The 25,170-nt window shown below is 34.1% G+C and overlaps 2 protein-coding genes across 4 annotated transcripts; one reads left to right on the top strand and one right to left on the bottom strand.

The window, feature by feature from the left end:
* The first annotated feature begins 13,752 nt into the window (after positions 1-13,752).
* LOC127101481 (TOM1-like protein 5) lies at positions 13,753-20,131 on the top strand. Of its 3 annotated transcripts, none has more exons than XM_051038907.1 (12): positions 13,753-13,907; positions 14,038-14,184; positions 14,386-14,440; positions 15,869-15,977; positions 16,626-16,704; positions 16,925-17,023; positions 17,112-17,225; positions 17,776-17,936; positions 18,387-18,462; positions 18,840-18,925; positions 19,320-19,481; positions 19,597-20,131. In XM_051038907.1, exons 4-12 carry the CDS (start codon positions 15,877-15,879, stop codon positions 19,937-19,939), a joined length of 1,221 nt encoding a protein of 406 aa, XP_050894864.1. In that variant the 5' UTR covers positions 13,753-13,907; positions 14,038-14,184; positions 14,386-14,440; positions 15,869-15,876; the 3' UTR covers positions 19,940-20,131. The 3 variants fall into 3 exon arrangements, with proteins under 3 accessions (XP_050894864.1, XP_050894863.1, XP_050894865.1); XM_051038906.1 differs by having other exon boundaries at positions 13,772-13,935; XM_051038908.1 differs by lacking the exon at positions 13,753-13,907 and having other exon boundaries at positions 13,915-14,184.
* Positions 20,132-20,378: 247 nt separating this feature from the next.
* On the bottom strand, positions 20,379-24,626 carry LOC127101480 (ferrochelatase-2, chloroplastic). The gene is made up of 11 exons (XM_051038904.1): positions 24,397-24,626; positions 24,199-24,316; positions 22,987-23,314; positions 22,749-22,892; positions 22,482-22,583; positions 22,213-22,316; positions 21,991-22,117; positions 21,558-21,710; positions 21,344-21,444; positions 21,032-21,233; positions 20,379-20,936 (listed from the first exon to the last, which is right to left on the bottom strand). The coding sequence occupies exons 2-11, from the start codon at positions 24,294-24,296 to the stop codon at positions 20,712-20,714; spliced, it is 1,584 nt and encodes a 527-aa protein (XP_050894861.1). The 5' UTR covers positions 24,297-24,316; positions 24,397-24,626; the 3' UTR covers positions 20,379-20,711.
* Positions 24,627-25,170: the final 544 nt, after the last annotated feature.

The raw sequence follows: 25,170 nt of genomic DNA, 5'->3' as shown, positions 1-25,170 counted from the left end.
GGATGACCATAAAGACAGTTGATGGGTACTCCACGAAGCATACTAAGGGACATAAGTGACCTAGATGGAATTTTCCTATCTTGCGTAATAGGATAAATGTCTATGGGCCCAATATTGAACTGGACAAGGATGACACGGTCTATGCCTTGTGTTCAATATAGACATAAGGGCAAAACGGTAATTATACACATAAGTATTATCACAGAAGGATTTGTCATATCACATGACATTTTCGTATCTTGGGTAGCAGTGATGTGTTGCTAGATACCGCTCACTGTTTATTATGTTAAATGCGTGATTTAATATAATTGCCAATGCCGCAAAAACCTACAGGGTCACACACAAAAGGACGGATTGATGAGAGATAGAGTAACTAAGGAACATCGTAAGGTACGGTGCGCTTAAGTGAATTGTAGAACATCGTAAGGTACGGTGTACTTAAGTAGAATACGAAATATGGTAAGGTACCACGCGCTTAAGTGATTTTGGCATATTATAAGATATGGGCCACATACACTTAAGTGGGATTTTTAGCTTGCATCCCACACAAGTGGTTCTATAAATAGAACCCTTGTGCAGAAGCATTTTGTGCAGTTGCAATTTCGTTTCTCTCTCTCTCTCACTCAAAGCCTTCATTCGTAGCAGCCAGCACTGAGATTGAAGGAATCCGTTCGTGTGGATTGAGTAGAGGCGTTGTCATCGTTCAACGTTCGTGATCGCTCTGTAGATCTGCATCAAAGGTTTCAATCGTCACAAGAGGTAACGATTCTATCACTGATCATGCCCATTCGTAAGGATCACTAAAGGAGAAAATTTTAAATTCCGCTGCGTTTTGGATTGCTATTCTCCTTAAGTTCCACCTTCAGAAAGTCTTGATTTTATCATACAAGAGGCCGCTTCATTGACCCTTAGGGAGTCATCTTATGTTCCTTTCTATCACATAAGATCGGAGAGTCTTAGATACGTCGTTCAACGTTCGTGATCGCTCCGTAGATCTGCATCAAAGGTTTCAATCGTCACAAGAGGTAACGATTCTACCACTGATCATGGCCATTCGTAAGGATCACTAAAGGAGAAAATTTTAAATTCCGTTGCATTTTGGATTGCTATTCTCCTTAAGTTCCACCTTCAGAAAGTCTTGATTTTATCATACAAGAGGCCGCTTCATTGACCCTTAGGGAGTCATCTTATGTTCCTTTCTATCACATAAGATCGGAGAGTCTTAGATACGATTATATGTTGTTCCACCTTCGGAAAGTCTTGATTTTATCATACAAGATGCTGCTTCATTGACCCATAGGGAGTCATCTTATGTTCCTTTCTATCACATAAGATCATAGAGTCTTAGATACGATTAAGATGTTGTTCCACCTTCGAAAAGTCTTAATATTATCATACAAGATGTTGCTTCATTGACCCTTAGGGAGTCATCTTATGTTCCTTTTCTATCATATAAGATCAGAGAGTCTTAGATATGATTAAGATGTTGTTCCACCTTCGGAAAGTCTTGATTTTATCATACAAGATGTTGCTTCATTGACCCTTAGGGAGTCATCTTATGTTCCTTTTTATCACATAATATTGGGGAGTCTTAAATACAGTTAAAATGTTATTCCACCTTTGGAAAGTCTTGATTTTATCACCATTTCTTCATTTCTTTTTCTTTTTACATTTTACATGCATTGCATATCATCTCATTTGCATAACTGCACCACATTTCCTACAAAATACAGCAGTTATCCCTAAACAGCCCTATGCTCATAACATATATATTATTCCCTTTATTAAAAGGGTAAAAACTCCATATATGCTAGTAGTTAAGCCATACTATTCATCCATCCAGGTCCAAGAAGATTAAATAGGGACAACTGTCATACCCTCATTTTTATCCTACCCTCTTTTACTATCTATTCATCCATATCATACATCTATCATAACATTATTCATATCATAACATCATATCACTTCTAAATATCAAGCATGGTCAGTCACAACTTGGTTCATGGGATACAATACCTAGGGTTTTCACTCTGATTGCTTCCTGAGACTTTGACTCACCCAAATTGATCCCTTATCATTTCATACACTTGTGAGGATTAAGGTTTTGGACTTAACTTGTACGCTAACCCCTCATGCAAGGAGGTAATCACCTAAAGATCTAGAGGGTCATCAAATGCAAAAGCTATACAAATAGAGGAGTCTTGATTCATCATCGTCTCTTTCAAGAGGTTTGACCTGGCATGGTCAAACTCTCCCTCAAGAATCTCTTAATCCAAAGGAGGTCTTCATAAAAAAGTTCACATGGTCAAAATTAACTCAAATTGACATCAAGATATCAAAGGATATACCTGATTAGGGTTTGATTGCTTTAGATCATTCAAAACCCTAATTTGGAGCTAGCAAGCAGTTGTTCAAGGATTCAAAACCCTAATAGAGGATCATGGATTACTTTGAAATGGTTGTAACTTGTTTAAGCAAATAATCAAACCCCTAAGAGTTCATCAATGTGGATTGGCAACTTGTGGTGACTTAAAGCCCTAAGGATCAAGCTCAAATCATCAATAAACTGGCCTCCTAACCCTAATTTTCCACCAACCAAAATTTAACCACTCAAAATAACTCAAAGGTGATTCAAGCTTAAACTATTAAAACCACCTTTAGGCCTCCCAAAACCCTAGATCATTAGGTTTGGTCAGATACTCAATGCAGTCAATTCAAAAAAGGTGTAAACCCTAGTTTAACTGACTGAGCCTTTTGACCTAGTTACTTCCATCTTTTGGCATGCAGAATTTGAGGAATTTTTGTTTAAAAGGACATTATTAATCTTGTTTAATATCCACTTTTCTCCATGATCATTTCTACAACAAGTTCCTTTGAAAAATCCATCCGAAAATGTGTAAACCCTAATTTCTTGATTGTCAGATTTCTCATTGATAGAAGCGTTTTTTTCCTTGCTTCCACAAGATCACTTTTGTTTAAAATTACATACCTAAACATGTTCAATAGCCTAATTTTTATGTTGTCCTTTTATTCATCATGTTCTCCATTGAAGCTCACACTTGGGACTTAGAAATTTTCCTTGTTTTTAACCTAATTCATGATGATATGTTGCCTATAACTTTTGACCTTCATCCTTATGGTTTTTAGACAAAACCTTGAGCATGAAAGTTGTAAATCTCATAAAGATGTGCAACTTTGATGTCACACATTTTCAAATTCCCAAAGTATCATCATTTTACATGGCCATGAAAGTTATGGTTTTTTAGCTTGAAAAAGTCCAACACTTAGAAAACATTTCTAAGTCTTAAAATATGAATGAGAAGCTCTGATAATCACAAATTTTGAGACACTTCCATTTTGCATTTGGAAAAGCCATCAACATCAAAGTTGTAGATCTCAGCGAGATCTACGACTTTGATCTTAATAGTTTTTTCGAATTCCAAAAGGTTGAACTTGTAACATATGATCAAAGTGGAAAATTAAAATTCCAAGGGAATGTTGAATTTGGTTCAAATTGCCAAAACTTATCATGCAAGCCACAAAACCTATGGAATCCATCTTGTTTCAGCGTATTGTTTAAGTTTACACATTAATTCAATAGACCAAAGGCTCCTCCTCACAAGCAAGCCAAGATTAACAAGTTATGGACAAAAATGAACATGGTGAACTCCTTAAGCCATTGGATAATAGAGTTCTTGTATCATTTTAAGGCCTACAAAAAAGTTAATTGTGCCTCAAAGCCAGCAAGAAGGGTTTGCACGCGCAACCATCAACTTCACACATTGCTCAAAAAAATTGATAAACATCAAAGACACTTACACACTTGATAGAAAAACAAAAATAAAAGAAAATGAGCTCTCACTCTCAACTTCATTCAACTTAAGAACCAAGGCAAAAGGAGACTCCCTCACTTGCTCTCAAGATACAAGGTATGGTCATGTGAATCTCATATCTTCATTCTTTGTTGACTACTATTTCTTCATGAAGAGAATATGAAACTTTGTTTGATTTTACGTTGTTTTTATAGCAGGACGTTTGTGGTTATCAATAACATGATTTTATGGTGAAAATATTGGCTAAAATATTTGAATATATTGGTTAAACAATGGTTGAGTTTGTGTTGAAGAGAAGAAGAAAATTGATGGAAAAAAATTATGCATGTGTATGTTAATTTCAGTTCATGTTGCTAGGCTTTAAATATATTCATATGGGTTTGTTTCCTTATCACCAAAGGGATTGTAACCTAGTTGGTTTTACAACTCATTGGTAACTCTAAGACCTCAATTCAAGTCCCATTGGGACCACTTATTCTTGTTTCCCTGTTTCTTTCTTTTTGTCATGCTTATTTATTTCATTTTTTTATTTCATTTTTTGTACCACTAATCTCATGATTTATTTTGACCCTTAAGATCATTAATTATGGAAAAATTCCCAACATGAGATTCTCTAGGATAGTAAATATATTTTTTTCATAGTTTTTTGGGCACTGTGAATAAACCTTTTTGCCCCTAGACCAGAATGTTGTATTACTTTACTTTTAGGGTTTTCTAAGCATTGTTCTTGACCTAATCATGTTTAATTCATCTTATAATCACCTAGTATCCATTTATGAATGTCATATTTATATTGATTCATGTTCATACATTATATATATATATATATATATATATATATATATATATATATATGCCACCATGCATTATTTCTTTGATTTTATTTCAATTTAACTTACATTAAAATAAAAGACCAAAAATATATTGATTGTTTGTTCAAACATGATTGAGTTGTTTGTTGTCTTTACTTAATTTGTGTTAAATTCATTCACATGCCATTAATTAGGGTTCAAGTCCCATTGGGACCACTTATTCTTGTTTCCCTATTTCTTTCTTTTTGTCATGCTTATTTATTTCATTTTTTTATTTCATTTTTTGTACCACTAATCTCATGATTTATTTTGACCCTTAAGATCATTAATTATGGAAAAATTCCCAACATGAGATTCTCTAGGATAGTAAATATATTTTTTTCATAGTTTTTTGGGCACTGTGAATAAACCTTTTTGCCCCTAGACCAGAATGTTGTATTACTTTACTTTTAGGGTTTTCTAAGCATTGTTCTTGACCTAATCATGTTTAATTCATCTTATAATCACCTAGTATCCATTTATGAATGTCATATTTATATTGATTCATGTTCATACATTATATATATATATATATATATATATGCCACCATGCATTATTTCTTTGATTTTATTTCAATTTAACTTACATTAAAATAAAAGACCAAAAATATATTGATTGTTTGTTCAAACATGATTGAGTTGTTTGTTGTCTTTACTTAATTTGTGTTAAATTCATTCACATGCCATTAATTAGGGTTTCATATTTGTGTTAATTAGGGTTTCACCTTTTACATGCTTACTTGATTCATTCTTGATGCATTTTGTTTGATTGTCTACTTGTTCATGTTCACTTTGTTTCGTTCAAACCTTTAGGGTTTCATTAATAACTTGCTTGGATTTAAATTAAATATACTTGTAAGTTTCAACTTTGAATTTCATTTGTGATTGTTGTTTTTTAACCTTAGGGTTACATACTTGTGAGTTTGTTTGTTTTCATGATTGCCTTGTTTCATATTAATGCACTTATTAACCTTATGTTCTAAGTTCTTATGGGCTTGATTACTTACTAACCTTTTGGTGTAGGTTTCTCTTATGATTTATTTGTAACCTTTTGTTATGAATGTTAATCACTTGTGCACACACAAATTCCTCCACTTGGGCTACTAAGCAATGAACTCATTTGTTTCTTAAGATTGATCATCCCTTGTAAATTTTACTTGTATCCCACTCCCCTTTTGAATTGTAATTCTTTTACTTTGTTTTGTTCCATTTGCAAGCAACTCATTAGGGATAGAATAACTTCAAACTTTTTCCTAATCAAACAACAAACCCTCGATCCAATGTCAAGTGGCCTTTTTTTTCTCAAATCAAATCAAAATACATTAAAACTATGGTAAGAGTTATATGCCTCAAGCCTTAAGTGGAAGAGAATGAATGGGAATGGAGCTTTCCTACCCCCCATTCTGATTATGTTAAACACAAGACGTTTGGCTTGGTAGTTTGACATAATCACCTCAACCCATAGTTTTTAGTGCAACTCTAATCATAAACAAAAACAACAAGTTAAAGATTGTATACCATGAGCCTTACGTGGAAGAGAATGAATAAGAATGGAGCTTTCCTACCCTCGTTCCGATTATGATAAACACAAGACATTTGACTTGGTAGTTTAACATAATCACCTCGACCCATAGTCTTTAGTACAATCTTAAACTTCCTTTCAAAGCTAAAAGCAATCTCAACATATCCAAATCTTTTTTGTGTGTGTCTTAGGACACCAATCAAACTAAGTCCTTATTTAAGGCAACCTCAAGTCCTTATTTAAGGCAACCTCAAGTCCTTATTTAAGGCAATCTAAGTCCTTCTTCAAGGAAAATCAAAGTACTTCTTTAAGGAACTCCCCAAGCCTTTTTCTTTAAAAGGTACAACAACACACAATCTTTAATTCACCATAGGCCAAACTACGGTTGCTCTGATTCTTCATTAATCAATGAAGGTACGTAGGCATGAGGGCCCCAATCCTCAACGAGCACACTAATAAAAAAACACCCATTTCCCCATGTTAGTCAATAACCTTTAGCAATAGAAGAAAATAAGATAGAATATACACATACAAACATAAATACCTAAAGAGTTCCCATGGAGTACCATGGACGAGAGGGGTGTTAATACCTTTCCCTTGCGTAACCGACTTCCGAACCCATAATTTTGGTTGCGAGACTAATTCCCATATCCTTGGAGAGTTCGTTTAGAGGGTTTTATCGTTGTATTTCCCCTTCCCTTCTTATTTAGGATAACTTAAATCTGGTGGCGACTCTGTGCGTTCATCATCTTTCTTTAAAGAGAACATGTGGTTTCCATTTTTTTTATGGTAGCGACATGCGGGATTACAACTTGAACGATCAAAATATAATCAGGAAACTTGCAAAATCTTAAACTAAGGTGAAAATATTTCTCAGTGTGAGAAAATAACCACTTTGCAAAAATTGAATTTCTGCCTAAAATAATTTCTAAAAAACTTGGATGATTAAATCTGAATTCTAAAGACCTATTTATAGCGCTAAAATTTGTAAAGGGATGTCCCAAATCATGCAAGAGGTAGTGGAGAAAGTGGGGGAACTTCTATTTCCAAGTCTAAAAATATGCCTTATTTTTATAAACTGCAAAACCATGACGGACACCATGGCTCTGACGCCTTGCTCGTCACAAATCATGGAACGATGACGTGCGTTATCTGGATGATGACCTACCCATCATCCAGTTGGCAGTCAAAGTCTTCAGGTTTTGTCTTATAGTGGTGACGGTCTAAGGGCGCCACATCAGGACGAACGTCATGCTGGCAAGGAAGGCGTCATCACAGTGCATAATTGCATTTTTACTCCCGTTTTTGTTGTTTCGCATCGTTTCTTCGCACAAACACTCATACAACCAAAATACCTGAAAAAATTACCAAGTACAAATATAAAACTATAAAAAGGAAAGGAAAATGACTCAGAATGGCATGTGAATCGATTCGGAAACGCGGTACTTTTTCGAGTTATCAAAGACCACCTGCAAATGGATGTGGGTGTCGCTGGTGATGATATGCAGGTTGAGTACCACTATTAGTGTGTATTGAGGTGTTACCTTTTGTTCCTGGTTGATACATCCATGTTTTTGGACAAAAGTGAAACCTACGTCGATGTGGTCTACCTTAAATACTTCATCGACTTGACGAAGATTCACGAGTACAACTAGTGGGCGCCTGTTTGGTCTACCTGTACTCGAAGTTGGGTGAAAGTTATGTTTGAAAGACAAAGCAGTTGATAGGAAGTTACATGTTGCTTAAGGTAATTTACTGTTACTAATATTTTCATAACTCTTTTGTTAAACTTGTTACTAATATTTTATTTGAACCATTTTTCAGGGATGAATCATCTGTCACCTTCCTCACATTTTTGAGTGGGAACATGTGCCTAACTACACTAAGGATTGACCATGTGCTTGTGCCTTTGACTCTCTCAAAGGGGATCAAGCAATCGAGCCTTTTCAGGTGTATCTTGACTATCATATAGCAGATGACATTGTCTTTTGCCCATACAACGATCGTTGTCAGACGCATCAGTTAGACGTCATTTCATTATACTCTGGATGGTTGGCTTGTGGGTCAGGTTTGATGTATATGTATATGCCCGAGTGAATGATGTGTGTGTTTGGGTATTTGTAGACTATTAAAAGATACTCCTTAGAGTCTCATATTCCCATCGTCTATCCTAGAGATCTTAATTCCATATTTGAGGATCTCGAGAGTTATTTAGTACTAGAGAACTATCATAGGGTGATAACTCATGTACAATAGGCTTATGCAGACTGTTACATAACATGGTTCTATAGGGTGTGCCATCATATTATGACACCGAATGCTCTTGGAAGCCCATCTAGGTTATCTAATCATGAGGTATTTGAGGCTAGGGATGAGCAAACCCAGGACGTACACAACATTTGTTAGCGTATTATGGATATGGGGAGATCGGGCATAGAGGCGGGACTTTTTGAGAAAGGCATCCCCCAATTAGCCATCATAGAAGGCATTATTGTCGAGACCCATAATGCTTTATAGTACAGGCAGAGAAGCTGGGGGTTAGACATACACAATAGTTTATGTTTGGTTGTATTTTTTTTTGCATTTTAGGACAAATGTTATGTGATCGGTACTTTTTGAATTTACCTTAATTAATGTATGAATTTTTTAATGTATGTGTAGTATGTTTGAATCAATTAATGTATGTGTTTTCTAATCTATGGCCTAAAATGATCTAAAATATAAGTTGGCCTTGAAAAAATATTAAATTTAGGACAATATTGTTGCCTAAAAAGCATTCATGAGGGTTTCCAGAGATGTATATCTGAAACAACCCATGTTATGTGCAATAAACACGCATCTAGTAGCTTAAAATAAATTCAAAATGGGTATACGGAAATGTATCTCTGAACACACCCCAAATAATTTTCAGAGATGCATCTCCGAACCATATTTTGGCAAAATAAGTGTGTGTGTTTGAATTATGAAGGTTAATGTGATTTTGGGTGCGTCCAAAGATGCATCTTCGAACACAGTAAAAATATTTTTGAGTTTTCAGATGTATGGGGCATACCCTATATGGTCGGATGAACATTCTTCAAATTTTTATTTATTCGAATGCTTTTCTCAAATATAACTGATATGATGGACACAATTGAACTGTCCGATTGAAATTGACCGACCCCTTGTCTTTTTTTTGCAAACAGATCGAGTGTCGGGTTGATCTGGTTGCTTAATTTGGATAGTATATGGTTGCTTCGTTCAGACTCAGGTGATTATTTTGGACCCGTCGAAAACTGAACCCGATCAAATCCAACTAATATTTATTTTATTTATTTTATTTTATTTATTTATTTTTATTACTATAGAGTTTACCCATTACTAAAATGGGATTGTTAATGTTGTCAAGTTATTATCATTTTTATAATTTTATGATATTGTGTACTCACGAGATGACAAGATATGTAATATGAGTATTATATAGTTTGTGGTTTAAAATATGATAATGACTAAATTAATTTGGCTTAAGTGAACTTTTGACCCCCCACTTTGATGATTTTTAATTTTTAGTCATCCAATTTTAAAAATTAGCTTTTTGATCCATGAATTTTACATCATTTGGGATGTAAAATGTCCCCCTCCAATTTTGCAACGTGGCAGAGATGATTGGGAAGAAAATATTTCTAATGAGGTGGATTTGGTGACTAGGATAATTTAATATTTTTTTAGAATAAATTAAGTTATTAATAATTTTAATTATATTTTTTAAGAAATTTATTGAGATTAATTAATATAAATATTAGGCCCCCATATGCTACTGTGTCATTCTGCATAGGATAGACGAGACAAAATTGAGGACCAAGAGCCAGTCTTTCTCTATGTCGCATGCATCAGAACATGAGATTTTAAACAATGAATACAAGAGGAGGTATGAAGTTTAAGATTGCATTGTCCCATATTTACATCACATTGCGTTGTCCCAATGAAACCTACACCAACAGAAACCGGTGGATATCATTGGTAGCAAACAATGAATATAATTTCATAAAAATGGGTGGATACAAGTCCCACATTTTTTTCTCAACTAAAAACTTTAGTCTTTATATAGCTTTGAAAAAAATATTTAGTGGCTGTGAGCACTTGTGAATTGGATTGGATTTTTCTAGCTTAGGCCCCCATAAACATTCTTCTAAAGCTAAACTAAATAATTTCAAACTATATTTATAAAAAAACTTAATTAAATAAATAAATTTATTAATTTAAACGATATTAATAAATTAATTATCTAGTCAATATTATCAACTAATTAAAATTATTTTTTTCCTAATCATCGCCTCTACTTCATTCTTTGTTGTTTTCTCCACTCAAACATTTCATGTTTGTGGTCCCAAAACAAAACTCCATTGAAGATGCACTAAAGTAGCAAGTAGTCCCAACGACTTCGAATTTCATTACTTGTGGTCCCAATATTGACGAAGCTTGCTTTGAATCTTAACTCTATTTGTTGCGGTCCCAACATTAAGGTTAGTCCCACATGTACTATCATGTGTTATGCTTGGTTGTATTATGATTTGTTTATGTTCTCGAATATTGCATGTCTATTATGTGCCCCACTTGCTTTGAAATTCATGCATGTTTGTTTTGTTTTGTTGACTGTAAACATCTAGGTTTTGTCTTTGACTATGAATGTAATGTCTCATTTACCCTCTTTCATATTTGTAATGTACATGATATGTGGTTATTTAAGGTGATATTTTACACCAAGGGTTCATTTGTAAAAGATGAAAGGTTAAGATATGATGGTGGGGATGTTTATGCTTTAAGTGGGCAAGACTCTGACTTTTGGTCCTTCTTTGAAGTTTGTGACTTAATTAAGGGGATTGACTCATCCTTGAACATTGATGATGTGAAATTATGGTGGAAGCATGAATACGGTTGTCTTGAAAAGGATCTAAAACCCTTTGTTAATGATGAGGATGCAACAGTGTTAGTTTTTTACACTGAGAAGAGTAATTGTGATGTTGAGATATACACAGAGCCAAGATCATCAAGCGGTGAGAAGACTTATATGGAGAGGTTAATAGAGAAACAAAAGGGATAAAAAAGTGTTGATGAAAATGAAAGTGTTGGGGAAAGTGAATCAATTGAAGATTTTTTGGATGCAACAATGTTAGTTTTTTATACTGAGAAGAGTAATTGTGATGTTGAGATATACGCAGAGCCAAGATTATCAAGCGGTGAGAAGACTTATATGGAGAGGTTAATAGAGAAACAAAAAGGATAAAAAAGTGTTGATGAAAATGAAAGTGTTGGGGAAAGTGAATCAATTGAAGATTTTTTGGATGGTATACACTTTGAAGGCGGTGAAGAAGAGATAATTCATGATTTTGATGAAGACATAGATGATGGGTTAAACATTGGAGTGGATAATTGTGAGTATATAAGAGAGCCTGATGATGATGCTGGTACAAGTCAATGAAAGAAGAAAGTGCTTACTACAGTTGATATGGATATGGAGCATATCATAGAAGATGATTACATGACTGTTGAGCTTGATAGTAGGGCATATGAAGATAGTTGTGATGACATGCCTACAATGATTAGGTTTAATGAAGAGGAAATATTTAGAAAGGATTTCATATTTAAGGTGGGAATATAACTTTCATCTTTGAAGCAATTTAAGAAGGATGTACTGGAACACAATGTGTTGAATGATAGGGAGGTAAGGTTTACCAAAAATGATGCGAATAGGTGTTGGGTTGTTAGTAAGGACAAATAACATTGTGACTACATTGTGCTATGTAACAGAGTTTTAAGAACCACTTCATTTAAGATAAAAGTTTATGTATTGAAGTGAATTTCTGTTATGAAATTTGTAGAGTTTTGACACAATGAATTTATGTTATGAAATATGTTATTTTCTGGAGCTTATGTAATATGAAACTTAAGTAATCTTTTGATTAGGACATCAATGTTATGTAATTTAAACCTTATGTACTATTTTGTTTGGACCTTATAAATGCTCAAGTCTCCACATTTCCAACCAATATGAGACTATTATCCACACTACTCACACTTGATACATTCTTAACAACATCAAACTTATGTATTGTAGTGAATTTCTGTTATAAAATTTGTAGTTTGGAACACCAATCTTATCAATTACTGTCACCAATGTTTTGTATCATTTCATCAATCTTGCCAATTACAGTCAAGTTACAACCAATTTATGCCAAATTATGCCAAATGTGTCAACTTTTTAACATTATGTACACCAATTTGGACTATCTTATGCAAATTAACCCAAACTATTTCAACACCTTTTCATTAACAATACAAATCCAAAATACATTACATTCAACAAACTCTTCATTGACATTGCAAATTCAGTATATTACAAACTCTTCATTGACATTGCAAATTCAAATAAAACACATCAAATTCAACAACTACATTTTAAAACAAAATACACATTAATCATAAAAGACATTGCAAAACACAATATCTTCAATTCTCCATGAAATTTCTCTATTTTCAATTGGGTCTTCAAATTCTTATTCTTCTTCCTTGATTCTTCATACAAAGTCTTCATATATCCTATAGATGCCATAACTTCCAGCTCTGAGTTCATAATGCTTCCCCATCTTCATTTTCAGATTTTGCTCCAAGGTCTTTATCTCATATGAACAGATTACACGTATCAACACTCCTCCAAATAAGGAAATCTCCAAAACAATCTTCCTTTATTTGGTTCATTCTTACATTGATATGAAACCATACGAACCTGACACCCACAAAATTTCCCTACTCGCGATTTTATAGACGCGGAAGACATTAAGTTAGGTAGCAGGGAATGAGGATTGGGTGAAAGTGAAAAATAACGAGGCTTTGAGAAACGAAGCAGGAAAGATGAACGAAGATGAAAAACAAGGAGGTTATAAGATAGCTGGACGAAGATGAAAAAGGAAGACACTGGATGAAGAAGATGAGGGGAAAGAAGCAGACAAAGAGGAACGAGGCTTGGAGGAAGAGTGATTTATGTCAAAATGAAAATGACTCAGCTTTAAACTGTGGCATTTTACACGTTGTATTTCATGAAAAAAAAAATAAAAAAAAAAATCACCTGTCTTGCCACGTAAGCAATCCGTTAGTGGCATTTAACGTCAGAGACTAATTGTATGGACCAAAAATTTTAGAATGGCGATTTCTTGAAAGAAATTTTTTAAGGGACTAAAAACAAAAATCGTTATATTTAAAGGGATCAAAAACTTATTTAACCCATATTTTTATTTTCAATAATTAAAATAGTTTTTCTTTTTATCTATTCTTATATTTTGATAATTTTTATTTAAAAAAATTAAAAATAAATGTATGTCAATTTTATAAAAAAAGAAGAAGATATTTTTATGATTTTACCTCAAAAAATATCAAATTGACCAAACTTATTTGATTTATCAGATAAACTGATTTAACCAAATTCATCAAAAAAATCAAAATTTTATTTGTGGAAATTAGACTTTTTAAAATAAAATTGCGGTTTGGGTCGGATTTAAGTTTTTACTCGCTCAGGATCGTTTGTCTGCTAAAAAGCGAGAGAGCATCGACTACTGATTACGTGTCACGACATAAAAGGATAAAGCGAGTCAACAAAAAGAGTGGAAGGTGAAGTTAACAAATTGCAGCTTCTCCTTGGAAATGAAGCTTTAGCTTGGGATGAGTAGGGTCAGTGATAACGACATGTCTCGTGGCGGTGACGCACTTTCTTCAATTACAACAATCTTATAGTAATAGATTCATTCTTTATTACTACAAAAACAACATCCAAATCATACATTCATAATTGATTTTGCAGATAAGCTTTAAACTAATTAAAAGAAAAAGCGGCAAGATAATTGATTTTGGGTGCCACTCTGGGAAATGTTGAACGTGTTTAGGGTTTATCAGTGCTTCCTCGCCTTCGTCCTCGTAATCTCTATCTTCATATCCGTCGTTTTTCAAGGTACGGATATCTCTATGTAAAATTTTCACTGCTTCTACCTTGTCCATGAATCATAATAAACTCTAGAACTTCCGATTTTAACTTAAGGTTTCTGATTTCAGGTTTTGCTTATTTGTTTCTGTTTCATTACTTTGAGCTGAGATTGAAATTGAGTTTAGTGCTGAATTAGATCCTTTGGACTTTTATTTTTATTTTTTGCAGGTCGTTCGTGATTTGCTTGCAATTCAGACTTAGGTTTCTGCTATAGTAGCAAGAGGTAATAGATAGATGATTATAGTCATTTTTTATATTCTAATAGCAGCTGCAATAGCGGTTTGGGACCGTAATTAGTGGCTGCTACAGCCACTATTGCTGACAACGGCTCATCGACCAATAGCGCTGTGATGAATCCTATCACCGCTACACTATTTCGCTATAGTGTGCCATTGGCAATACATGATATATGATAGAGTGTTATGGCGCCGATTCCACTTCGAGCATAAGGCTTAGTTGTTGTGGATTAATTACCTTTCCCCTATGAAGCTCTGACACGCCATTCACACGGCGTGTCGCTGTATCGGACACGTGTCGGACACCGACACGCGTACGACACACGTACGACACGTATCAGACACGTTTTTGAAGTGTCCAACTAAAATAAAAAATTTAATTGCTACAGACACGGATACGACACCTTATTTCAAACAAAGGACACGGCTCAATTCAGAAAATTCCAGAAGTTTTTTTAAAAATAAAAACTCAGCTAAAAAATTTTCAAAATTTAAAAAATAAATACGTTGTTTAGCTTTCATATTCCACTTTTTAACTATAACAATAACACAAGGATTCCTTATTTTTTTTATATTTCACTGCTTTTGTCTCTACAAAATTCTTTTATCTTCTTCGGTTATTTTCATCTTTGCACACTATTGTTTCGATTTTCACAAGGTATCTATGAATATCAATTATCAGGTTCGAAATTTGTTTGAAAATGTTGAAAGAATTTTTGATTATTTTATCTTAAATAAACATAATTTTTGCTTTTTATTTTAAACTTTTTACAAATTTTGCCCATAAATTGTATTATTATATTAATATATAAAGTATATATAACCGTGTCCGTATCCTATAATTTTTACATTAGCGGAGTCCTCGTGTCCGTTTCATGTCCCGAGTCCGTGTCCGAGTCCGGGTTTCATAGTCTTTCACTTTCTTTGTTTACAATGGTTTGCACTTAATAGTCTATTGCAATATTAAACCCAGGATTTCATATATTTACAGTTAGTCTATGTTCTATGGATTCAAAGGCAAAACTGTTCAATTTTTTTTCAATTTGATGAATTATGACTTAGGGTTTAATTCTTTCTGTTATCTCACATGTTTATAAGGGGCTTCTGAAAAATGAACAAGTGAGAGTACATTAGCAGTTTCCATCATTTGATCCGTGTAGCTGACTTCACCTAATGAAAAGAAAGCTTTGGTTGTTGTAGTATATTAGCTAGCTGCACTTTTGAGAGTGTATTAACAAATGAAAAGTTTTTGTTTGCTAATTTTCTAAATCCAACCCTTTATTTTCATGTAGCTGTTCCTACTATGCTTCTAGTGATCAAAGTTGATACTTAACTCCTTGTTCAATATTTTTGCTTTCTTGTCTGAAATATATTTAAACTGTTTTATTCTGTTCAATTCTTGAATGTTTATGTAGAAATAAAGATGCAAGCTGAGTTAGTCAAGGCTGCAACAAGTGAGAAACTGGCAGAAATTGATTGGACGAAAAATATTGAAATCTCTGAATTAGTTGCTCGTGATCAAAGGTACTCCAGAGTTCTTTCCCTATATCTCTCTATCTCCATACACATAGTGCTGTTTCTTTCTAATTCATCATTGAACAATGCCCCACAAAAGTAAAACATGATGAAACTAAACTCAACTTTTTATTCATATCTTTTAGGCTTTTTGTTATGGCACTTTATGTTGTATTATCTTATTTTTTGATTTGGGAATCATACTTATGCTCTTCAAATAACTCCATTACTAATGCCCTTACCACTTGAACTATGCATAGTCGGCTAAGTAGGTTCTTTAATATTGAAAGATAATCTTCATGAAAGACGATTATTTTTCTTCTTAACCCAATTAACTGTATTACCATATTTGTCATGCCAAATTGTGTATTTCTTTTTCATTTAAATTGTGTTGTGTGTGTTTGTTTCTGGTTTGTTTTTCAGAAGGAAAGTTTAAATTAGAAGCGTTTGGTTGGTTATCAAACAACTGATACTTGGTGCTAACTTAATTTGCGATTCAAAATCTTTTATTCATGGTACTTGTTGAACACTACGTCTAGATTGATGTTTGAGCCTAGCTGGTCTTTCACTTGACTACGAACTTAATAATATGCTATAATATTCCAAGGCTCGGAGTGGTGTTGCTGTTAATACCGTCATTGTTTTATGAATGTTCAGGAAAGCTAAAGATGTTGTTAAAGCTATTAAAAAGAGATTGAGTAACAAGAACCCCAACACTCAACTTTTTGCTGTCATGGTGAGTACAATGACCTTATTATGAAATAGTCTATTTAAAAAATTCCATGATTTTTCTAAACCATTTCACCTGGACCCCCAACTTATAAGAAAATAGTTTGCTACACATTGTACCCGAAACAGAGAAGATTGGATACACGACTTTATTTTCTTGAATATTTACCTTGTGTGTTTCTGCACTGGTGTTCAACTAACTAATGTTATATCTGTTGAATTTCTAGTTGCTGGAAATGTTGATGAACAACATAGGAAATCACATTCATGAGCAGGTGGTTGATGCCGAAATTATTCCTATTCTTGTGAAAATTGTAAAGAAAAAGGTGATTTTTTCTAGAAACTATTTGATATTGTCTGTTCTCAATATTGACTTTTCCTTACTTACTTTGGGTTTTTTTTCTTTGCTTGCAGTCAGATTTGCCTGTCAGAGAACGAATATTTCTCCTACTAGATGCAACTCAAACATCCCTTGGTGGTGCTTCTGGAAAGTTTCCTCAGTATTATAAAGCATATTATGATTTAGTGGTAGGTGCATATATGTGAAGTACAACCCGGAGATCTGCCTTAGGTTCCAGTATACGTTGTTTGATTTATAAGGTTCTGCGTGATGATACACAAGGTTCTTTTTACTAGAGGGCTTATAAATAGAGGAAGCTGATATAACATGCGTTGTTTTTGGCTTCACATCCTAATAGGATATAGCTGGTGCTAAGTGCTAAGCATATATACTGAGTTTGGGTGATGGTATTTGTGATGATATTGTGGTAAAATTGTGCTAAGAGTAAAGTGGTAATAAATGATCCTTGGATAGTTATGTTGGCAGAAAATGGTTGTATTTTTGTATTAAAGCTCATGGATGGTCTGCAAATATTATGGGAATCAAATATTGTGAATCTTTCAATTTGCTTATGAACATATTTTTGGAACACATTTTGTACCTGAATTATAGACGGCCATGACGTTTCTACTTCCCTTTGTATATGATATTACAACTATGGAGTTTTTGTAATTAATCAATACTAATTTGTTATTTATCTGCACAATGCTAACGCTAAATTGTGTTTTACAAATACAGAGTGCCGGGGTGCAATTTCCTCAAAGAGCTCAACTTGTTCAATCAAATCGTCCTAGTTCAGAACCAAATAGGACTAATAATGTACCCAAAAAGGAGCAGGTCCCACTTAGACATGGAGGGGTTCCTAAAAAAGCAGAACCCAACACTGTTCCTGAATCTAGGTGATTATTGCCTTCAGTTTTGGTAAAACTTGATGTAGACTGGGTCTTAATATTATTCTTCACTTAGTAACCCCATTGTTACATTTTTTTAAATAAAAATGATCTTCAGTGTCCATGCTTTAACTGAATGCATTGACAAGGGTGTAATTATGGTAAGAAATTATTTATATTTATTTTGGGGATGGAAACTGGATACTGAGATTTATCCAAATACCATAGTTTTTATCTAATGAAATAAATGGAGATTAGTTTGAAAATATGTCTTCGGTTTGATACTTTTTCTCTGATCCAGTGTGGGTGCATGTCTGTTTTAAATACAAATGCACGGATGATTCATGATCTGTTGACCTCTTAACTGATTTGGAGGAAAAGTATCATTTAAAGACATTTGTTTTGTTGTCATTTTTCGTCGTTGGTAAACCTCTCTTATTCTGTAATTTTGTTATCCAGCATTATCCAAAAGGCTAGTAATGCATTGGAAGTTCTAAAAGAAGTCCTTGATGCTATTGATGCCAAGCATCCTCAGGTGAGCTAAGGAGTACAGCATTGATATGTCTTGTGATGTTTCTCTATTGAAACAAAGTCTTGCGTCTCAAATTTGTTTTGCTTCTGGGTTTGAATTGACAACAAGAAATGAGGTTAAGAGGCTAAAGATAGTGATAAAAACCCGTAGTAACTTTTTTTAGTAAATATAATTAACATCAAAATATCACAAATTTTAAAATTGTAGAGCAGAAAAAAATAATGAGGCATATCCTGTCAACTGGAAGGTATTTGACAAATGACTATGATGCTCTCTTAATAATTTTTTTCTTGTCCTGTGAACTAAAAGCACTGTGATTTTCTTATGAAACATGTAAATAATCCTGTTTCACTTTTTGCTGAAACTGATTTATTTTCCAGGGAGCAAGAGATGAATTCACCCTTGACCTTGTTGAGCAATGTTCATTTCAAAAGCAGAGGGTAATGCATCTTGTGATGACTTCTAGGTAAGGCTGCTTTAAATTTCTCTTTACTGCCAAAAGGAAATACATTTTCTTTCATTTCCAGACTTGAAATCTTTCAGTGGGTGGATTTTATTGTCTTTCCTTCGGTGCCATAAGATTTTGATGCCATTCCACTGTTCATTAATAACTCGTGCAATAGAGTTTTGCTGTTGTCCCGAAAAAACATTTTTTTTCCATGTGACTTGCTATTTTCTAAGATGTAAGCAATAGGCTGAATCTTAAATGAATTTGTTATCTTCATTTTCAATGAATAAATAATAATAAGTAATATAATGGAAAAATTGATACACTATTGTTAGTGCATTTGTGTGTGCATGCATGCATTTATTCTATGGTCAGTTTATGCTTCAACTTCTTTTTCTTGGATTGTTTGTAGAGATGAAAGGATAGTTTCCCGAGCAATCGAAGTGAATGAGCAGCTTCAAAAATCTCTAGATAAACATTATGAGCTTCTTTCTAGCAAGGTTACAACAACCGTGAATCACTTCGACTGTGAAGAAGCGGAGGAGGAAGAAGAACCCGAACAGTTATTCAGAAGGTGACTTGCTAGTTATTGAACATGCTAAATTTATTTCCTTTTAAAGAAGGATTAAACTTGGTATTTGAGTATATTCATTCATCTCCATATGACAAACAATGCCTGATGCTGGCAGATTACGCAAAGGAAAAGCTTGTGTAAGGCCTGAAGATGAAGAAACTGAACCTCAGTTTCCTCGATTGAGTTTGCTTGAAGAGAGACTCAATCGTCCACTAATACGACCACTAGAATCATCTCAGGAAGCTCACGCTGCTCCTGTACCTGTTGTAGTTCCACCTCCAAGTGCAAAGCCTCCTCCTGTTACAATTCCACCGCCACCTTCAAAGCACTCAGAGAGAGAAAGATATTTTCAGCATAATAAGGACAGTGGCACTTTGGCTGGCCACATCAGAGGCCTCTCTTTACATAGTCGCAATGGCAGCAGCTCGCAGAGTGGAAGCTTTGATTTTAGTGATTGATTTCTTAATAGAAGAATCTCCCTTTTAACCTTTTATTTTATTCTAGGTTGTCTTCAAAATTTGGTATTTGAAATTGAAATTTTGGGGGCCGGTGGGTGTGTGGATTATATGTATGCTACAGTTTGTAAAATGTATGTAATAACGAGCTCTCTGAGATGATTGATCATCAATTCAAGTTTTTTTTACGTTCCAGGTGCTATTGTAATAATGCCTTTTGTATTCTTTTACTAGGGAGAGAGGACTACACTTTCTCCACTCCATTAATTTTTTCATATAAACACAACTAACATGCATTAATTGTCATATAATTCAGTTTAAATTGAAAGACTAATAAAAGTTTTGAATCGATTTTTGTGACTCAAAATCAGTCATGTAAGTCATCCGAATTATTATAGACCAAAAATAAAACTAGTGTTGACAAGCTGGGAAGCAAACAAAATGAGCAAGAATTTTCACACCCTTTTCAAACTCTATCTCTCATGTCAACATAGCATAATTGACAGTCTCTTTATCAATAACTGCTGTTTAAGCTACAACAGCTATATCACTGAGTCATGGAACCCAAAATATAAATCCTTTAGATACATAGAAGAGGAAATCTCTATACATTATTTTTCTCTTTCCGTCCACAAATGTTGCTTCTAAACTAGATTTTAGAATTCCTTCCGTGCGCGTGACTTGGATTATAAGCGGAGCATATGTGATGCTAATGGTATACATATACATGCAAAAACTAAATTCCATGGCCATTGAGTGGGGAGGAAGGTCTCATTCACCTAAACAAGGGCAGTATTCCCCACTGGTGCAAAAATCCCTCTCCTGTGGTGACTTCTAAAAACAACAGAAGTAGCACTGCAATCATAGCTGCTCTTCCGTTCCATGTTTCAGCACTTCTTGTCCATCCCCATTCCCACACCAATATCGGCGGAGGCAACTCCCTACGTTGCGAGTCATACGCTGCCAACAACTCTTCTACACTGCCCAAGGGAACCAAAGACTGCCAACAAACCAAAACTTTTTGTTAGATCATACAATGTAATGAAAGCAACAACTATAAAATAGAGACATAAATATGAGAGTTGATAAGAGTACCTGTCGAGCTTCAAGGTTTGAAACAGCCATCGCACCAACATACGGGAGACTCTCAATTACAGCATCTGCCAAGTCTGAAATGAAAGTTGGTTCACATCCAAGAGCAGGAACTCGGCCCCATTTTTCTATTCCAGATTCTAATGCCAGTTCTTTGTACTCAACATCGATTTCTTCTAGTGTTTCAATATGTTCACTGACAAAGCTGTGAATAAAGAAGTTAAACCAAATAGGAGCGTCACTTACTCTAGTGCAGCCCAGAGAGAGTTCGACAACTATACGTTAGTAGTAAAAAGCGAGGGAAGTTGATGTTACCTAATTGGTACAGCCAGCAAACTTTTTACTCCCTTTTTCCCAAGTTCAATTATTGTCTCATCAGTATAGGGCTTTAACCATTCCACAGGTCCAACTCTACTCTGTACAAGAATTATAATAAATTGTTAGAAATTTGGAAAAGGATGTATTAATATCATCAATTAATACTTAGAAGCAAGAAACTGAGGGTCATAAATTTGTAACAAAAAAGTACCTGATAAGCAAGGGTGTATGCATTAGATATCTTTCTTTTCTCAAGCTCTTCCATGATCAAATCCACACATTCTTCCATCTCTGCCTTGTATGGATCACCAGCCTCTTCCACATAAGCAACCGGCACCCCATGTGCACTAAAGAATATCATGACCTGCAACAAAAACTAATCACTAGGACTAAAACAAATATTTACAAAGAAGTGACGCCCAACCTTAAGCTCAAACGAAGCTTGATTTCTAGAAAAACTGTCATCATTCATCAATGCCAAAGTAAGGATAACATGATCTACTGTCATCATTCTATTATTCTAACCCAAAGTATCTGATAGTGATGGATTATGCTATCAACATTTGAATTAGAAGGATAACATGATAAAGATGAAAATGTTTAGGAATCACACTCTGATCATTTAAATATAAATGAAGTGGTACCTTCTCCGGGCTATCAAAACTCTTCAGCTCTTTTTCAATTAAATTCCCCATGGCTTTTATGTATCCTTCACGTTGGTACCATGAGGGTATCACCGTGTGCTGCATGTTGACTAGATACTCATCCTCTCTACAGAGCCAATAAATAATTCATAAAATAACAAAGTGTTAGATAATAAATTCGAGTATGATGATTTGATAATAGTAGATTTTGTTAATAATCACCTGAATATACTCTCCAAGAGACGCAGACTTGAACCACTGGTTGAAATTGAAAATTGTGGATAAAGTGGAAGCACAACAAGCTTTGTAATTCCATCCCGTTTAATCTACATGATATATTTCAAAGCAAAATCTGTTAGATCACGTATTTTGATAACATAGAAACCTTAACTGTCTCAAAAGAATACAAGATTCATACATTGAGAATGACGATGGTTCCGTACAATCTGTGGCTAAAACCAATTTGAATCTAAGATAAAGATGATAAATACCTGCTCAATAGCCTCTTCTGTGAACGGATGCCAGTAACGCATGCCAACATACACTTTGGCTGGAACATTCTTTTCTGATAGAGATTTTCTTAACTCTTCAGCCTGCATAGAGAATCATTAGAGCAATAAGAGAGCTCAAAACCATTCTCTCACACATAACCGATTCAATATCGGGTAAATTAAAAAAGTTTTCAATGTGCTATCTAACTATTCAAATGTGAAATATGTGCTGTAGAGTATGGAAAAGGTTATCAGGAAGTGTCATGCCTGGGCATCAGTCATGCGTCTAAGAGGGGATCCACCACCAATGGAAGCATATCCTTCTTTGCTCTTTGGTGCTCTTAAAACAGATACAAATTGAGCCAATGGCTTCTGAAGAAAAGTAAATAATCTTGGCAACCGTATAATATCCTGCATAATTATACAGAAAATGTAAATAATGATAAGAAAAAACAATTTGCTCATATCATATCATATGAATATTGTGCTAAAGCTAGAGTATTACTGGATCGGCAAAAAGGTTAAACAAAAAAGGCTGCACATCGTCTAGAGTCTCTGGACCTCCAAGGTTTAACAATAAAACTCCGATTTTATCATCACCAATAAGAGGTGTATTAGAAACATCTTGAGTCGTTGAAGTTACTAAAGCTTCCACAGGTAACAGGTGCCTGTTGAGCGATCGTCTGGAAACCAAAGGCTGTGCTTCAGACCACCCTGTACTAATTTTGCCAACTATGCAAGTTTTCAACGGATTAGCATTAATAGAAGCCTCCACATGGCCTCCAGAGCAGCGATACACCTTTTGAGTGGTACATATTGCCTGTGGCAATAGCCTAGAAAAACAAAGAATATTAGAACATTAAAACACTTTAGTAAAAATTAGTAAGGATATAATCAAAAAGCAGAAAAACACAATTTCACACGAGGAAGAAGTTATAAGAACTCTCGGTGCATTAAGGTGATGTAAAATTGTAAATGTAAACTGATTCGAATAGGCAAATGAAGGTTTTATCTTAGCATACAACGCATGCAAAATTAAGAAGCCTAGACAAGTTAGTCTTCAATCCACAATTGGAAAGAAATTATAAACATGAACCCTAAATCATGACCAGTGACCACTTAAAATACAAAACTTATGGTCGTGAAAAATTCAAGTAAAATTGAAAGGGAACAAAGAGTACATGAAATTTGCAACAAAAATAAAACAAAAAAGAGTGTTAAGAGTTGTGGTTGAGCTTAACTCATCCCTACAAAACCTACTTGCAGGGTGAGGGCATGCTCAGTTCATATATTATCCGATGCGGGACTTTTAACACACACCATCAAGCACAGGACCGGACATATAGGGCGTGAAAATGGCCCAACAATCTTAAATTAGACTCTAATATCATGTTAAGAGATGTGGTTGAGTCTAACTCATCCCTACAAAACCGGCTTGTAGGAAGAGGATTGTCCTCATTTATAAGTACATGTTCAGCCATATATTATCCGATGTGAGACATTTAACAAAGAGCACATGAAATACTAGTATACTGGAGAAATTTGGATTCAACCACATAGAACTGCACATAAATACTCAAATCAGTAAAATGCCAGGCCAATAGTTCAGATTTAAACTATGGTGCTTCTGGTTAAATGGCCTCATCTTCAGATCCTATCAACTAAACTAGAAACAAGAAATAACTTGGTTACTAAAAATGTTTAAAGGAACACTTACAGAGGAAACTTGAAATTTCGAGAAGCACAAGTGAGGCATGAATGAGGACGAATATATGAGCAAGAAGAAGATGAAGGGGCACAAATAGGAGGATTCATAGCTAGCTAGTTAACAATTACTGCACAAATGCACATGTTTGAGTCATTAGCAACAAAACTCAAGCCAGAAATTGAATTGAGAAAAAGGAAAAAACTTTACCTAATTCCCACAAATTGGGAAATTTATATTTGGGCTGTTTATGAAGCAAAGGTAGAAAAATGGTATAAATGTGTTTGAATCTGAAATCTAAATTGAGAGAGGGACCCTTGAGGTTGAGAGTGACTAGTGAGACTGAAAAAAACACAGACCTCTTCTTCATTTTTTGTTTATCATCTCATCTTCTTCAACTAATTTTACTGCCCACTATTTTCTTTTTCTTTCTTTCTCATAATTTGGACAATATCTCATTAAATCAAATGTTCCTTTCAACCCTATCCAAAATAAATGCAAATACAAAATAATTTCTTGAATGAGATTTTATTTTTCAATTATCTACTTTTTTTATTTTATTTTATAAATTATGAATTATCAATACTCTTAGGTCAATTGATAATCTTCCATCACATCAAAAAATTGTGAATTTTTTATATAAATAAGTAGTTGAATTCAAGTGATTATTAAGTCATAGTTGAAGACAAATTTTAAAAAATATATATAAATTTGAATCCAATGCGAAATTGTTAGTTAAAAATTACTTAGTTTTCGCACAAATTTTAAATTAAGATGATTCTCTTTTTCTAAAATCAAATGATTAAGACAAAAAAAAACATAAATATATAAATATATGTATAACTTAATTCAAAGCAGATAATTAAAATCAGATCAGATATCAAAATGTTTTACCTAACTATTCTATATGTCCAAAATTTTAAAGTTAAATTGGGATTAGACTTTAGTTAAATTTTATAGTGTAATTCATTTTAATTTTACACA

Source organism: Lathyrus oleraceus, chromosome 7 (assembly GCF_024323335.1).
Source record: "Lathyrus oleraceus cultivar Zhongwan6 chromosome 7, CAAS_Psat_ZW6_1.0, whole genome shotgun sequence".
Taxonomy (NCBI): Eukaryota; Viridiplantae; Streptophyta; class Magnoliopsida; order Fabales; family Fabaceae; genus Lathyrus; species Lathyrus oleraceus.
This window is presented reverse-complemented; position numbering and strand designations above follow the sequence as displayed.